At 28.2% G+C, this 17,588-nt stretch overlaps 3 protein-coding genes across 3 annotated transcripts; 1 reads left to right on the plus strand and 2 right to left on the minus strand.

Annotated features, from left to right (window-relative positions):
* The first annotated feature begins 1,160 nt into the window (after positions 1–1,160).
* Positions 1,161–3,268, plus strand: LOC107004439 (WAT1-related protein At1g68170-like). The gene is made up of 7 exons (XM_015202638.2): positions 1,161–1,406; positions 1,715–1,777; positions 1,872–1,988; positions 2,083–2,335; positions 2,425–2,580; positions 2,678–2,829; positions 2,906–3,268. Exons 1-7 carry the CDS (start codon positions 1,234–1,236, stop codon positions 3,129–3,131), a joined length of 1,140 nt encoding a protein of 379 aa, XP_015058124.1. The 5' UTR covers positions 1,161–1,233; the 3' UTR covers positions 3,132–3,268.
* A 59-nt stretch (positions 3,269–3,327) lies between these two features.
* Positions 3,328–6,127, minus strand: LOC107004443 (putative surface protein SACOL0050). Its single transcript, XM_027912764.1, has 2 exons — positions 5,775–6,127; positions 3,328–3,923 (listed from the first exon to the last, which is right to left on the minus strand). The coding sequence occupies exons 1-2, from the start codon at positions 6,009–6,011 to the stop codon at positions 3,555–3,557; spliced, it is 606 nt and encodes a 201-aa protein (XP_027768565.1). The 5' UTR covers positions 6,012–6,127; the 3' UTR covers positions 3,328–3,554.
* A 4,437-nt stretch (positions 6,128–10,564) lies between these two features.
* On the minus strand, positions 10,565–16,376 carry LOC107004441 (WAT1-related protein At5g64700). Its single transcript, XM_015202640.2, has 7 exons — positions 16,083–16,376; positions 15,279–15,341; positions 14,696–14,812; positions 12,966–13,212; positions 12,568–12,726; positions 11,515–11,666; positions 10,565–11,047 (listed from the first exon to the last, which is right to left on the minus strand). The coding sequence occupies exons 1-7, from the start codon at positions 16,256–16,258 to the stop codon at positions 10,855–10,857; spliced, it is 1,107 nt and encodes a 368-aa protein (XP_015058126.1). The 5' UTR covers positions 16,259–16,376; the 3' UTR covers positions 10,565–10,854.
* Positions 16,377–17,588: the final 1,212 nt, after the last annotated feature.

Below are 17,588 nucleotides of genomic sequence, written 5' to 3' on the forward strand. Positions count from 1 at the left end.
CTTCATTGTAACCATGTTTAGTTCTTGTCCATATACAACATGGTTCATCAAATTCGAAATCTCTAATTAATAAAGAAGGAATATTTACATTGGTTGGTTCTTCTCCTCATATCCAACAGAGCTCAAATTTAAAATCTCTAATTAAAATAAAGAAATATTTAACTCTACATCATAACCTTAATTGGTTCTTGTCTTCATATCAGATCACAAATCCGAAATTTCTAATTAAAAATAAACAAATTTATAACCATGGTTGATTCTTTTCCTCATATTTCGTTATCTTCTTTCTATAAAAACATAAAAAAGTGAGTTGTTGCCTCAAGCTTGCAATACTAAAGTAATTAAACTCTTTGTGCCCTTATAGCATGCCACATTGACACAATATTAACTATAGTCATTCGAAGTTTATGTATTTACTCAATTATATATTTTATATCTATAAGAAGTAATCTCTTGTTATTTTTATTACGTCACTTTCGTTAATATTCACATAGTCAAAGAGTTAATACAATTTAAGTTAATTATGCTGCATGTGATCAATCTCATTCTAAATAACCTGAATAATCAACCTTATAATTAGACTAAACAATCGTTAATCAATAAAAAATCTCAAATTCAAGTCATAAGAACAAACATTTTTTCTTTTAATTAAAGTTTACACTTTATCGATTCAAATTAGTCGAACTAGTGATCTCCGATGCATGCAAACAAAAGATCATGCACGTAGAAATGTGTAACTTAACACATGCAATTGTAAGAACTAAATTAGTTATTGATTCAATATTTTAAAATATACAGAAAGTATTATAAATTGTATTTTTTTCAATATTAATATGATGAAAAAGTATATCTTAAAATGTCAATCAAATTCATATTGTTTATTTCTCAAAAAGAAAATTATAAGAACTAAAAAGTAACGTGAACCATAATATTTAACTTTTGTTGAGTTACCTAAATTAAGGTTAAGGCCAAACTTAATGAAAGTGACCCCTAATTCATTTGATATTTTAACAAGATAAGTGTACTATATATAGGTGGGACATGTGATCACCTTTTTTTCTACCAAAATAAGAAGTATGATGAATATATATAATATTATATAGTATATATACATGAGCATGTTAATTGATTTTAATTAAACCAATAAAGAGAGAGTGAAAGGAAAAATTATAAGCACAAAACAGTTTGTGCTTTTTTTAATTATACTTTCATTCTCTCTTATTGAACATAATTATGACAATTATGAAAACAGTTATTTTAATGGTGCTAAGTCAAATTGCATCTGGAAGTGTTAATATTTTCTACAAAGTTGCTGTTGCTGATGGAATGAAAGTACAAATTATGGTCTTTTACAGATTGTTTTTTGCTACTGCTTTCATGGTTCCTCTTGCTTTCATTATTGAAAGGTTAACTTTCATAATATTTTTTGGAATTTGTTAATTGTGACATTTGAAACTATTTGCTCTCATGTTCGAGTGTTTGCTCGTCGTTTAGACCCGTGAGTGAAATTTCTGTCTCTAACGTTCTTTGCACCTGAATAGTATCAAGACGCTTGTGTCTCGGTCCTTGATCAGATAAAGTTGTTTGATATATCATGATTATATATAATGTCATAATTCACATTAATAATCCTATTTATAAGTAGGAATTTATTATTAGTTTAATGAATATTAGCTTGTTAATGTATATATATATATATTTTTTTTGCATGCAGAAAAAGAAGACCAAGATTAACTTGGACAATACTGTTACAAGGTGTTATTAATGGATTATTGGGGTGAGAATTACAGCTAAAATAATGAAATAATTTTCAATTATGTTACTATATAATAAAAAAAAAGTTCAAATATAAACAAATATTTATTTTACAGGGCAGCACTTGGAAGCAACTTATATGCAGAGAGTCTAATTTTCACAACAGCAACATTTTCATCAGCTATGTCTAACCTCACTCCTGCAGTTACATTAATTTTGGCTGTACTTATAGGGTAAGCAATCTACTTTTAATTCTAAGATTGTGAGGTCGAGTTTCTGTTACGTCAAATATGATCAAACAATTATTTGTGGACATGATATTGACAGGATGGAAAAATTGGATATATATAGATTAGCAGGACAAGCAAAGTTGTTTGGAACTTTATTAGGCATTGGAGGAGCATTGATACTGAATCTTTATAAAGGAATGAAAATCCAATTACCATCTATGAATATACATTTGCTTCATACTACTAATGACACAGCAACAACAGCACAACATGCAGCTTATAATGATATTTGGGGATCAATACTTGCATTTTTGAGTTGTGCTTCTTATGCATCTTGGTTGATCTTTCAGGTAGGTTGTGTGTGTGTGTGTGTGGTATGACGGAGAAGTTATTTCTCCGAAATTTGGTTGATACAATGTACTTATATTCTTGACAACAGGGGAGGATGAGGCAGAGGTACCCAATGTACTCAAACACTGCCTTAATGTGTTTTTGTGGGGCTATCCAAGCAGGGATATATGCTTTTATTAGAGAAAGGGATTTATCTGCCTGGAAACTTGGATGTAATATCAGACTTTTCACTCCTGCTTATTCTGTACGTCTCTCGATTCTATCTCCAGTGGCTAATGGATACAAAATCCGAGCATCAACTCTTAACGCTATTCTTGATTCTTATATAAGCATTGTTTCAGGGGATTGTTTCTTCTGGATTAGGAGTGACAGTAGTAGCATGGTGCACAAAACAAAAAGGGCCTCTCTATGTCTCATCGTTCTATCCGTTAACACTTATCTTTGTAGCCATAGTTGGTACGATTGTCCTTCCCGAGGACTTGCACCTTGGAAGGTTAGAATCTACCTGATGACTGTTCATTTCAATTAAATTTCGATCAAGAACTAACAATCTCTTCTAATGATGACAGCTTAATAGGATCAGTATTCATCGTTATTGGCTTATACGTTATGTTATGGGGGACAGCCAAAGAGAATACAGTAGCTGCAGCTGAAGCATTGAAACATAACGACAATGGAGTCATTGAGATCATCTCATATGCTGGAATAAATCAAGCTACTGCTGCAGTAGTCCCAGAATTCAAAACTGATGATATAATTATTCCAACATCGACTGCAGCTCATCAAGAACCATAACCAGAAGAAACCAACTCATATATCGATAAATGTTCAACAGTTAATTATTATAGTTCCACTTTTACTGATTTAATTCAAATAGAACTCAAGAATTTGTAAATCAGTGAATAAAGAACAAGACAAGTTGTGGAAATTAAGCATATTAACTTGTATCGCAAGAAGCTAATGATAAGAGTATGTTTAAACATGCCAATAATGAACAAGATGAAAAATATAATGTGTAATAGAACTCAAAACAACGACGAGTATATGACAATAAACAAATAAAAGATTAAATCTTTGATCATCACAACTTTGTCAATCAACAAAAAAAAATCATTTCCACGCGTTCTTCACCATGCAATCTTCAAGCAATTTACTAAGGAAGCATATTTTCGTTCTTCAAAAGCTTTCCCATTATGGTTCAAATTATCACTACCAAGACTAGCTCGACTTCTTTTCTTCTACTACAGTTACCTTTGGAGCATCTTCTGCTTTCGTCTCCACGTGAGATGGAGCAACTGGTGCCTCTTCTATTTTCTTCTCTGCAGGAGTCTCTACTGCCGGTTTTACTTCCTCTACTTTCTTCTCAGCAGGAGTCTTAGGTTCTGATTTCACTTCATCTATCTTCTTCTCCTCGGAAGGCTCCACCTTGGGAGCCTCAGCAGTAATTGAGGCCACTTCTAGTGCTTTTTCTATCTCCGAAGTTACAGGAGCATCAACAACCTTCTCAACTTCTTCTGGCTTAGCTTCTGATGGTGTGATCTTGGATGCCTCCTCGTTTACTTGCTCCGATCCCTTACATTCTTCGTTCTGAAACAAATAGATGGAACATATCATATATAAGCTAGTCAAACAATAACAAGTAATATCAATTCAATGCATCCCTTGTTGTTCTTTGTAGCAAAACTACCATACTTAGAAGGTACCTATTGTGAACTAAAAACATGACTACTTCATTCTTTCCATGTTGCGGCAACTAGCTTAACACTCGTTCTAGCCATAGATTTTGAAGTTGAAACTTTAAACTTTAGAAATTAGAGTGTTTTGTGGTTTTAGGAACTTAGAAGTTATGTTTGGACATGTATTTTACTAGGATAAAATGCTTGAAGTTTTGTGAGAGAAAGTCCGAGAAACTGGTTTGAGCAAAGCGAAAATATTAAAAGATCAAATTTGGAGTAAAATTTCATCGCTTTCGAAGATAAATGCTCAAAATCTAAGCCAAACGCATATAGAGGGAAAAGGAAATATTTTCTTTGTTTTCTATCAAGATGAATATTTCCCACTTTTATTTTCTTTCCACTTCAAAAGTTTTGAAACAAACAGGAGCAGGAGAATCTATAGTAACTTTTCTCTTTCTTTTTGTTTTGAAGTATATTAATTGATTCTGACTCGACAGAAAATCTAAATAAATAAAGAAAACTTTTAAATATTATAATTTTAAATATGTTATGTAGAAATTTGAAATTAAAAAATTGCGAAAAAAGAAAAAAAAAAGTTAACACAGTACTACATGAAAATCACTGAAACAAAAAGGCAGACAAGACTATGATAAGAAGAGTATATAAAACAAAGGAGAAGAAAACAAATTAGTGGTCCATTCATTACCAAGAAAGCAAGACCATGTTTGGTTGTCAACAACTCAAAATCCAAATAAACATCATTACCTAGATTCTTTTAGACCACAAATATAACAATTAATCTGTACTTCCACTACATTATCTCTGTTCCAGCTAGGCAAATCAAACAATAAACAAATTTAACACCAAAAAATTTTATTTTCATTTTTCATTCGAGGTTTGATATTTATATTAAAATTCGATTAAATTCAAAACCTTATGACAGAATAGTTAACACTCTCCCACCACAAAAAGAAGTGATGTTTTGCTTTGAGTATTAAGGGCATCTTTAAGGAAAGATAAATGAATACCAACAAAAATACTAATTTAAACAATAAAGCGATGGACCATATACAATTATGATGACAGTACAACTTCATGTCCCAAAAATAATTACATGTTGGTATAATTTAATAACATTCATTAGGTTTAGAAGTGACGTTTATGACTTTACTTAATTACATATACCTTCCACAATAACATAGTCCATTATTATCAACAATCAATAATAAAAAATCATTAATCTGACTTTTCTTGCTTTCTCATAGTCAATAAAATGAATTATCAACAATCAAATAACATTATCAGTACTAGTACACATAAAAAAAGATAAAACTTAGAAGCAAAAATACATTTTTTAAAGAAAAGAATATGTCAATCTAAACTATCATTAGATTCTTATTTTAATAAAATATATATATTTTTATATTATTTATTTCCCCAAATAAATATTAGGAAGCGAATGAACTATATTATACAAAGAAATTTATATGATTTAATTGCGAATAGTTCGTTGATTAAGTATTTGAACTAAATTCAATTTTTTTGATTCCTCGTGACTTTTAATATTCTCTATTTTGTAATCCTCTCCGGTCTGTTTTTGTAAGAATATACAACAGATTCAAAGAAATAAAATTATTTTATTTTTTAAAAAAAATTATTATATTCAAAAAAAAAATCAACAGAATAAATAGGGAGTACAACAGCGAACAGACAAAAATAAATATAAAATTAAAAAAAAAGATTGAATAAAAATAAAATTTACCTCTTTGAACAAGTTAGATAGAGATCGGCGTTTTTCAGCATCGTCGTCATCTGCAGCAGCAGCATCGGCCTCAATTTCCTTTTTCACTTCTACTTCCGCCACAACCACCACATCCTTGGCGGCGACGGCTACTTCCGCCGCATCCTTGGTGGCGATTTCAGTCGCCGGAACATTTTCTGGTGCGGTTTCCGGTGCATCTCCTTTCAAATCCTTTGGCTTCGTTGCACAAGCTCCCATTTTTTTGTTGAATTTTTCTTTTTTTTAGGTTTGAAGGGTTTTTGATTTTTGGAGAGTGGAGGAATGAAGGGGAAGAGAGAGATTTTATATAGATGGCGGGAAGGAAAGTGGGATTTTATTTTATTTATTTTGATTACCATTTTATTTTAAAAAGGAAACAAATATTATATCCTACTATTTTCTCCGTCACTTTAATTTTTTTAATTCGTTTTTTTATAGTCAAACTATATAACGTAGTTTGTTAACTATATAAATATAAGAAATTATAATTTGTAAAAAAAATAGACAAGTATCAAAAAAAATTTAAACTTGACACAAATTATTATTTTTTATCGCTTTAAATTTACTGACTAACTAAACTTAGATAGACCCTCTCCTAAACAAAATTGCAACAGGACATAGCAAATGAGCTCAAGCCTCTTATAAGATCAAGAAGTTTTTAATAAAGCTCGAGAGAAATATTGAAATATTCTTAAAAATAATAAAAATTTAAGACGTTAATATAAATGTTATATTTTATAAATGATAAAGAATTTCATATATGAAGGTTAAAAGGTTATTTTTTAAAAAAAATGTAAACGTCTCTTTTGAATATTTTTAATTCCTTTTATTTTGTTTCATCATTATATTGTCATCATAAAATTTCTAAAAATGTATTTTTGAGTTAATAGATACCAAAAAAATAAAATATGGGGCTTTTAATGCCAAATTTTAGGCAAGTTATAATGGTAATATTTCTAATTTTTCCTAGCATTAATTTTTATTTGCTTTCTATCTTTCGTGATGCATTTTTGTTTAAAATATTTTCTTATTATATATTTTACTACTCCTTAATTATTAATTTTCCTAAATACTTCGTACCGTATATTTCTCTCATATCATATAATTTAGAATTTCATAAATTGTAAACTATATTTTCTCTTACCATATATTTTACTACTCCTTAACTAATAATTTGGAGAAAATAATAACTAACAATTTTGTACAAATTGTATATTTTTCAAATCATGGTGGTCAAATGAGCAAAAGTTAAAAAGCAAATATAAAACAAAATAAAATCTAAGCAATGAACTTACCAAGAAGCATACTGTCCTAAGCCAATAGTCGAACATAATTATTTAAATTTTTTATTAATTCTTGAAAAATATAAGCCAAAATATTATAATATTTCTCATAAATTATTTTATGTTAATATATATAAATATGAAACTAAAAAGGAAAAATAATAAAGAGACCAATTATTGCCATGGAATATCTCCCGGAAATTGCGGAGATTCGTGTTTTGGCAGTCAGTATAAAGGACCAATTTTCTTCCAAATAATAAAAAATATTTAATTCCTTAATTACATCTAAATTAATATTATTCTCTTTTTGCCCCCTTTATAATTAATACACAAATACTAATCTTATTACATTGATTTATGGAATTTTAGGGATGTCTGAGGTTCTCTCTTATCTGTATTCTTTTTAATTGAGTTTGTTGTATAAAACTTATTCGATGCGACTTTATATCATGTATCATTTGCTAGCTATTTCATATGATGATATATTAAGAAAAATTTGAGAATATAAAGTGTTCGACAACTATTTATCGTTTTTAAAAAAAATCAAAATTCTTCATATACTATCATCACTTCTTCTTTCAATCTTTTTGTTGAGTGGTTGAATTTGCAATAAGATTTTATGGTTTTCCATAAAATCAAATGAGCAAAGATCATGTAATTATGTGCTAGCCACGTTTATATTTATTGGGATCACGTCTTTATAATATGCTCTCTTTAGTTAAATCATTATGCATGATTAGGATTTTTTTTAAATATTTTTTTTGGTGATTGAAATGTTATGCACATATTAATTGGTTTCCAATAATAATGTGAGCCATGCAACTTTAATTTACATCTACATTTCATGTGCCAACTCAACCAACGCCTTCTTTAAAACTCATATAGAGTTAATAATCTCCTACTTGTAAATTATAAAATCGAATTAAAAAAATAATCTTGTAGCAAAAAATTGACTCAACTCGAAGGTTATCAGTTCAAGTCACTAATGAAGCAAGAAAGTGAAAGCTCCGAGGAAAAAAGGAAAGAAATAATTTTCAATTTTTTTATATAAGCTTAATCGAGTTAGAAGCAATTGATTATTAATGTGGACCTAATGATAATTAAAATACGTATACATCAATAGAAAAATATTGAAAAAGCTACAATGATTTTATAAAAGTGCATTAAGTGGTGCATTAAAAAATTAATTAGAATCGTAGCGTAGAAATTGTCTATCTAATGCCAGCCAAAAGTTTTAAAACATCAATTTATATCAAGGTTCATCATAGAATTTTTTTTTAAAAAATAATCTAGCCAGCTGCTCATATATTATTTAAAACTTTATTTTATACACCCTTGGTTATATATTAGTTGTCAACGTTACTATAAATATTTGCTTTAATTTACCAATTGTCATTATAAAATCAAAATAAAATTAATTACTCCTTTATTTTCTTTTAACTTGTTATGTTTCGCTTTTCAATAGTGAAAATTTACCAACACGCCGAAAATTCATGTAGCCAAATAGGGGTGCTGCCAACTTGAGGATAGAAGGTTCATTCGATTCTCTTTGACGGAAAATTATATTATTTATATATGGTTAAAATTATTTTTATGTGTATATAATAGATTATGCACCCTCTTCGACTAGTTTAGATGTTACTTCTTTATATTTTAAATTTCTTTCATAAAATTCTTGATTCCGCCACTAAAACCAACCAATTGAGCTACTAAATTTTTGTATCAAAATCTCTACTTCTCTCCGAAAAAAGGTGTAGGACATAAAATATTTATTGAATAATAAGCCACTTCCTACTATTGGGTTGTAGAAAATATTTTCAATAAAAATCATTTTCACCAAAAGGGAATATCCTTTCAAGTTATTTTATTTCAATTATTAATTTATATATATATATATCACAGCCCCAACCATAACCTGTATTAAACGTTATTATCAATATTTAATACTTGTACCTAATCATACCGTCGAAGCACTACTTGATTTTCTAACATTTATCAATTTTAATAATTATATTCTTTTTGAAAAAAATATATTCTAAATATCAATCGAGCACCATATAGATTCTTCTTCCAATTAAATTAAATATCATGTTATCTAATTACTCCATCAATTATCGAATGCCTATTGAACGTATGAAAAATGAAATCGAGTTTAGATAAAAAATAAATTAGCAAAGGATTGGATGGATTAAGGGACTAGTATATTTGAATTAATAGAATTAGTCCAAGAATATGAAAGTTGATATTTTTGTAGGTAAAATTTTTAGTATTGAAAAATACTAAGTCAATGTAATAGAAATTATTGTTATAATACTTACCATACACGACGTAAGAGTAACCCTAGATAATTAATTAGGCATTTAATTAGTCACACTTTCTAGAAGTAATTGGAAAATTAAGCTTCTACTTTGGAGATTACTACTAAGAAAATTCAAAATTATACAACTTAATTATTTGTGAATAAAAAATTGTTTTGCTTGTTGGCTATATTTTTTCTAATTTCGCGCATTGGAACTGAAAATGTTATTTATTAATAATTTTCTACTTCTTCATCTTTATCTTATTATAAGAGAGATAATGGATCATGAATTGTTCACGTAGATTCGATCTGATCCGATCCAACCCCATTCGATAAAGCTTTTGAAATAAAGATGAATATAATTTTGAAAATAAAAAATAAAAGTGAAACATGATTTATGTATATTCGTTCAAATAATATATATTCTTAATATCTTTTTGTATATCTATGTATATATGCGCTACACACATATGTAAATAAGCATATTTGTGTACTTTGGAACTTAAAATCAAGAAATACATACTTTCAAGTTGATTATGTTAGTTATTTCAATATATAAAACGTAATTAGTGTATGCAAAAAATCCTTACGCTATTTATTGTGATACCAAGTAATGCGGGCCTCTATGCCCATGGAGAATGTCATAAAACCATCGCGATGGTTTCAAATATATACAATAAAAAAATAAAGTAATAATTAGTTTATAATAAATATAGTTACGTTTTATTTACGTAGAAGTAGTCAAAAGTCATATATAGCTTTATGACTATATAAATAACTTATTTATACATGAGTTATACAATGATATACACAATAATACACTCAAAAAGCTGAATATAATTTCCCTATACATGAAGTATTACTGACTATTCAATTCCGACCAACTCAAAATCACCTCACAATCCAAATTTTAGATACGAAATCATCTCAATAGTTCAAGTCTTTTGATATATACACTCCAAACTATTTACACTTTTAGTATGTCAAATTTTAAAAAAGGAGGAGGATGAGGAAGTGGAGGACGAAGAAGATACAAAAGAAGAAAAAAAGAAAGGCTACGATGCCCTTTTTGGACATGCTATTTTCGATAAAACCTCCAACTCAAGTAAATCATATAAAATAATCGAAAATATAAAATATTAGAGTCAAAGAAACCCGGGGGAAAAAAAAAAGTAACAAGAGCAACAAAATAATAATAACACTAGATTACTACTAACCTTTATTAATAGTCACATTAATATAGCTAGTTCCCACATACAACATAAAACTCAATTAGTATCTGATCATGAATTATCCTAAACACTATGCTAATTGTTAACAATGAGATTGAAGCTCCTAAATCCCTCCTTGCCAAAAGGATTCTTTCTTGCATGTGAGATACATACGATACGAATAATAATTATTTTATACGAACAAACAATAAATTATTTTAACCAGTAAACATACATTAAATATTATTTTTAATTTTCGAGACTTCTGATTAAGTTGGAGAACAAGCGTGTTGGATTCGAGCATTTGGTGTGGAGGATTGTTTCTCCAAGATTGATTCTTCCTTTGATCCATTCTCTGCCTTTTCAATATCTTCAATATTTGAAGTTTTCATATTTTGTTCTTTAGATTTTCCCCAAAGTACACAGTATAGACCACCAACCAACAATATCCCTCCTAAAATGCTGCAAGAAATGAAACATAAAAAAAAAAAAGTGCATCAATAATTAATTTTAGAGTACGTTTGAGTTAGTTGATCATAAATAATTGATAAAGTATTAAAATTATATATGTTTGAATTAGCTAATCGTAAATAGTTAAATAGAGTGTGAAGTGCTAAAATCAATTTATAAATAAATAATTATATGTGTTGAATAAAGTGATGAAACTGATAATAAATAGTTGACACGTTTGGTTAAAAAAATGAGATAAGTTGTTCTTATAATAAAATGATGACTAGATTGTTTACAAAATCAAAAAGTATCTTTATAAGAAAAAAGACAGAACAACAAATAAGTTTGAAATTTTTGTAAGTTAATTTGACTAGCTTATAAGCTTACTTAAGCACCGTTTTACAAAATTTGACCAACTTAATTTTCATATTAATATACATATTTTCTAAATAAATAAAAAAAAAAAGTAAGAATATTACCTTCCCAAACTAATGATCTCTCCAAAAAACACAGCAGAAGAAGCAATTGTAAAAATTAAGGCCAAAGGTGTAGTCATAGCCATATAAACTGGGCCTTTCTTTTCAACAACCCAAGCTTGTAAATAAAATGTAACTCCAGTCACAATTATTCCCTGCCAAAAGAAATAAAATTAGCAAATTTAATTTAAAAAATAATAATAAACTTAACCTATAAGTATTCTAACTAATTAAGACTACCATAAAAAAAAAAGTCATGGATGACAAAAAGTATTATCTAAAGTGTTACAAGAAAATGACAATCTTTTGTGCTAAACAGTAAAGTATTTCTATCAAAGGTTCATTTTATTTTTCAAAATACTCCAAAGATATTATCCTCTGTGTTCCAGTTTATATGACAAGTTTCATTTTTTGTGATTTAAATTATATAAATTTTAGTCAATAAAGTATATACTCTTTACGTACATTTTAAGAAATGTCTTATTTTTTCTTTTTAATCTGTTTGAAAAAGAATAATTTTTTTAAAAAAATATATATTTTAATTTCAATTTTCCACATGTCATGTTAACACCACAAGTTCAAAAGATATTTTGATATATTTGACATAGCTTTAATTTAAGATTACAAAATTGAAAAATCTTCTTTATATTCTTAATTTCCGTATCAAATCAGATTGTCATTTTTTTAAAACGATGGAAGTATTTTTTTTATTTTATCATATTGACATGGGAATAATCGTAATTTATAATATTTATGGTATATTTTTTTTTTATGAAATTAAGTTAATACAAATCGATTTAACTTTAATAATTAGTCAAGTTAATTCCCGAAATACGATGAGTGTTACATTAAAATACCTCTTTCTTGTGATAATACAACATTGTCTAGTTAACATTCTAACAATGGGAACATCTTTTATTTCTTCCTCTTTATCTTTTTAAAAACTTTTATACTTGCTTTGTATCCTTTCATTTATTATCACTTTAATTAAAGTATGGAAAACATAAAATGATAAAGTTAGGCAAAAAAAACAAAAACAAATATTAATAGACTTACACAATAGGCAACAGAGAGGAGTCTAACATTCCATCCAAGTCTCCATTCAGAAGGATCTCTTGCTAAAGCTATGGCAAAAACAAATGATTGAATACTACTCATGAAGCATTGTAGAGTTGTACATAGTAGCTTTGATGGGTAACTCTTGAGAACTTGGTTCTACAAAAGATAATAACATAAACAATTCATTAACTATCAGTATTTCAAGTCGAAAAACTCTATAATAGAGATGATTTTACCAATGATATCAGTATCATGAAAGTGACTCCACTTTATATAAACATATCATGAAAGTTACCAAAAAATATTATATTTTAAAGCTAAAAAATCACTCAATTAGCTCTGTTTTATATAGTCCTATTTCCTTTTTAGTTTGTTTCAAATTAAACACTAGATACCTGCATGACAAGCCAAGTAGCCCATAATGCATTAGCAAGCAACATAAGGAAGACACCTTTGATCCATGTATTGCCAGAAGCAGCACTGTTTTGCACTTGACCATGATAGCTAAATAGATGATGATGCATCAAAAGTTTCATTGTTGGACCCTTAAAAAATGCTATTGTTAATGCTCCTCCTGCACAAAACACTATCCCCATAACCTTTGCTATCCCTCCCCATGTCCTCATCTTCACACTCTCCATCCTGCATTTTATATTCATGTTAATGTCATCGAACCAAAAATATAACATTACTATACACAAAATTGATATGGATGGCCACCACTTAGATAAGAAACATATGTGAGTGGACTACTTTATTATTTCACTAAAACAAGGATGTACTATAGTCTGTCTAGTTAAAGCAACAAAAAGAAAGGCCTAAGTGAAAATTTTATTCCAACATGGTGTGAAATAGAGAATTCTTGCACAACCCCTCCATGCTACTTGTTGTAATTAGATTCTTTTTGTGTGCCAAAAGTAGTCAAAATCTCCCATATAGAACCCCTCAACCTCATCTTTTTAAAGCCTATTTTGGGTAAGTGAGTTTACTTTCTCTTTGGCTAATTAGCTAAAAGGTCAAGTTTTGTTCAAAGATTCCCTACAATTAAATGTTTTCTCTTTACCTTATTATGCTCAACTTTTAGTACAAAATTCCAAATCTATATGATTAAAGATGGCCAATGGGAGCTTCCATCCAAATAGGAATTTGGGGAAATAGAGAGAAAAAGTAACGGAGAGGAGCCTCATCCAGTTAGAGATAGTGAGGATTTAATTTAATATGAAACGTCATTTGTATAACCTATTTTTTCTGTTTTTACTAAAAAATCTCATTTTCCTCATTTTAAAGAAATTTACTTTCTTAAAATAATTTGTTTAAAAACCAATCAAACATATACCGAACATACCCTTAAAAACTTTAACTTTATTAAATTGAATACTTGTCATGACATTTTATGTGAGAGACATAATTCATGAAGTTTTCAAATTGTACAATGTATCATAGACCTTGAATAATGTAATATCTTTCCTTTTTTACTTTTATTATAACTTTTAAGATGACTTCATATCCATGTTATTCTTATACTTGTTTTTATATAAATATATATTTTTTAAAAAATCATGTTATTTTCTTCCTCTACTTAAAGGCAAGTAATAATTGTTATTAAGCCAAAATATTCTTGTTAAATCATACCTGAATTATTTGTTGTATGATGATCTAAAGATTGAAATAAATATAAGTAAACAAGCACAAAGAAAAAGTATAATGTCTCTCATCATCGTTATTATCATTATTATTATTATTATTATTATTATTATTATTATTGATTAGCATAAAATATACTTATCCTAGCTAACACTCCCTTTCTGCAAAGTATATTCTTGAAACCACTACTTACATAGATTATATTACATATACACTATGTATATAGTGTATACTGTCTTCCATTATATATATATATATATATATAAAAATTATACACAAACCTAACTTTATACTTTGATAAAATATATAAGATACTTCCTTTTCTAATTTTATAAATTAATAAAATGCACCTTCCCACACATCTACTTGCACACAAAGAGGACACCTATTTAGAAGAATATTTAGATTTTCAAATTGCCATTTTAATTTTAAGTTAAGTGAAAATCTGAGTGGATGATATTAAATAAAAAAAAATACATACCTTAGTAAAATTGCAAGGAGAAAAGTAGTAACTGGAAGGCTGTTAGTAGTTGCAGCAGCCAAAGTTGCTGAAGTGTATTTAAGTGCCACTCCATAAATATTCAAGCTCAATGTAACCCTGATAAAATACCAATTTCATTATAATTTTAACAAAACTAAGCCATTATATAAAGCCATTCACCAAAATAATATGTTTTTCTAAAATTTTACAAAACTAGTATAAACGTATTCCACAGTAACGTTCTAGGGTATATTTTTTTTAAAAAAAATATACCCTAGAACGTTACCGTGAAATACGTTTATACTAGTTTTGTAAAATTTAAGAAAAATGTATTACTTTGGTAAACTGTTTTATATAATGGCTTAGTTTGGTTAAAAAATCCAAATAAAATTCCCAAATGCAAATTTGTATTCACTACAACAAATAAATGATTTTATAGTGATTATTTAGCGGTAATAATAATTAAATATGAGTATTTATAACTAACACTCTATATAAATTAAATGTCATTAAAGATTTTAATGACTCTGAAAATATCTTAAAGGAAAATGTGATTGTAGAATAGAATTAACTCATAACTTACCCACATAAGGAGAGCATGAAAATCTTGAAGCAAATCAAGAATGAGATTGGTGGTGCTGTTTTCCTACAAACACAAAAATAATAGGTCAGTATTATTAAAATTGTGTAATCATTTCATCCAAAATATTAAAATATTAATTAATTACGTTAGAAATTAACTTCACTCACACCTCTGATACCATATTAATTACATTGTGTAACCATCTAATCTAAAAATTTGAGTAAATACTCATGTATAGTTAAAAGAAAGATTAAAAAAATGGGTTAGTGGGATTATAGGCTATATTGCTCAACACTTTTAGATACAGTTTTATGTTTTCAATCCACAAAAGCTATGAACTTGAAAGACAAGTATGACAACATGATTGGACTTTAAAAATGGGTTAGTGGGATTATAGGTTTATATATGTTGCTCAAAACACTTTTAAAATACAGTTTCGTGTGTTCAATTCTTCAAAAGCTATGAACTTCAGACACGCATACGACATCATGTTTGGACTTTAAAAATGGGTTAGTGGAGTGATAGGTTATATATGTTGCTCGAATACTTTTAATATATACAGTTTTGTGTGTTCAATCCTCCAAAAGCGACGAACTTCACACACTAAAGTACGATAATATGTTTTGGACTTTAAAAATGGATTAGTGGGATTAAAGGCTATATATGTTGCTCCAAACACTTTTAAGATACAGTTTTGTGTGTTCAATCCTTCAAAAGCTACGACCTTTCAGACAGAGATACGACAACATATTTAAAGCGTCCGAACAACATATATACTAAATCAAAACAATTAAAATAATTTACCTTTCAAGAAACATGGCTATAGGTGCTAAGAAGACAGCAGCAGCAGCTTGTCTATAGAATACAAACACAAAAGGGTTCATTCCAACATCAAAGGCAACTTTTGAAAGCAAGAACATCCCAGTATATATGGCTTGTATTATTACAATTGCTACACATGTTTTCTTCTTTACATCCATTTTGTCTCTCTTTTCTTTTTATTTATGTGATTTGTTTTTTTTGAGAGGAAAAAAAAGGTGTAAACTTTGGTTGTCTACTATTAATTAATCAACTCAAAGAACTACAAAAGATTGGGAGGAAGAAGTGGGATTTATATAGAAGAATTTGGAAAACACAAACTACAATATAATATGACTATTGATAGTGATGTATAAGTTGCTTTTCAATTGGACCATAAGGGACCAACAACAATAAAAAGTTTCTAAAGTAGAACTATTTAGGGATGCTTCCTTTTTTTTTAAAATTTTATTTTATGAAAAGAAACATAGGTTTTTTTTCCAATTAGATAATGGACCCTTAACTAATTACTATAGTACTTAATTAGAAAACACTAAACAACTTTCTAGATTGGGCCTTTTAAGGATCATGTATGAATCTAGCAATAGTTTTATATAATAATCTTGCCAAAGATTAAAAAAAAAATGAGTGAAAGATCCTTTTAATAATTATAATTATTTGTCCCCCCTCTCTTTTGTTCCATAAGCTACTAAATTTCCAACAAAAAATGTTAAAGAATAATTATTTTCACATATATTTTGATTGAATTAGGAAGAAATGAAAAAATAATGGTGATTTTATGTGGAAAAATTAGGAATTTTTCATAATTTTAAAGAGAATTTGTTTTTTTACCGATGTATTTTTCAGTGAGTAAGTTTGATGGGAATTGAGTGGAAAAATCATGTGTTATAAAACCCATTCACGTCCAAACCTAACTAGAACGTAACGTGAATCGAGAGCTCAAACTGAAAATGTACCTAGCTCTAATACTATAAAAAAATAGACACCTAAACCTAACTCAACATCTTAAGTTAGTTTATGAAAGAGAATCGTTCAAGTTCATATTATAGCAGACCATCAATAAATTCTTTTGTCAATGTAAACCCGATCATGTTTGGGCCTAACTGGAGTGTGGATTCAGAGCTGAAATTTGGAATGAACCTTAATTTGATATTTTGAAAAAATATGACACATGAACCTAACTCAACATGTAAAGCTAGCTTATGAAAATTAAATTGTCTAAGTCTATATAAGCAATCATTTTCCGAGCTAATTACTATGGAACGCTAACCAACTTTGATAGAACAAACTTTGATAGAACAAACTTTTATAGAACAAACTTTGATAGAAGAAAAAGTAAACAGAGAGATGAAGAAGCAACTCTTTGCCGCTTCGAACGAATTGAAAAGATTAGGGTAAAAATAAATGTCCAATAATTATACAATAAGAAGAATTTTTTTTTTTTTAAATATTGCAAATAGAAACATATAATCACCCTCAAGTAATAATTTT

The sequence above is a fragment of the Solanum pennellii genome, chromosome 11 (assembly GCF_001406875.1).
Source record: "Solanum pennellii chromosome 11, SPENNV200".
Taxonomy (NCBI): domain Eukaryota; kingdom Viridiplantae; phylum Streptophyta; class Magnoliopsida; order Solanales; family Solanaceae; genus Solanum; species Solanum pennellii.

What these genes read in the sequence shown, in the direction of transcription:
- LOC107004439 (XM_015202638.2), top strand. Translation starts at nt 1,234, where the DNA reads ATGACAATTATGAAAACAGTTATTTTAATGGTGCTAAGTCAAATTGCA. An exon ending in CATCTTGGTTGATCTTTCAG is followed by an intron (nt 2,336 to 2,424) that starts GTAGGTTGTGTG and finishes TCTTGACAACAG; the next exon opens with GGGAGGATGAGGCAGAGGTA. An exon ending in GAGGACTTGCACCTTGGAAG is followed by an intron (nt 2,830 to 2,905) that starts GTTAGAATCTAC and finishes TAATGATGACAG; the next exon opens with CTTAATAGGATCAGTATTCA.
- LOC107004441 (XM_015202640.2), bottom strand. Translation starts at nt 16,258, where the DNA reads ATGGATGTAAAGAAGAAAACATGTGTAGCAATTGTAATAATACAAGCC. An exon ending in CTACTTGGCTTGTCATGCAG is followed by an intron (nt 12,727 to 12,965) that starts GTATCTAGTGTT and finishes TATCTTTTGTAG; the next exon opens with AACCAAGTTCTCAAGAGTTA. An exon ending in GAGATCATTAGTTTGGGAAG is followed by an intron (nt 11,048 to 11,514) that starts GTAATATTCTTA and finishes CATTTCTTGCAG; the next exon opens with CATTTTAGGAGGGATATTGT.
- LOC107004443 (XM_027912764.1), bottom strand. Translation starts at nt 6,011, where the DNA reads ATGGGAGCTTGTGCAACGAAGCCAAAGGATTTGAAAGGAGATGCACCG. An exon ending in TATCTAACTTGTTCAAAGAG is followed by an intron (nt 3,924 to 5,774) that starts GTAAATTTTATT and finishes TATTTGTTTCAG; the next exon opens with AACGAAGAATGTAAGGGATC.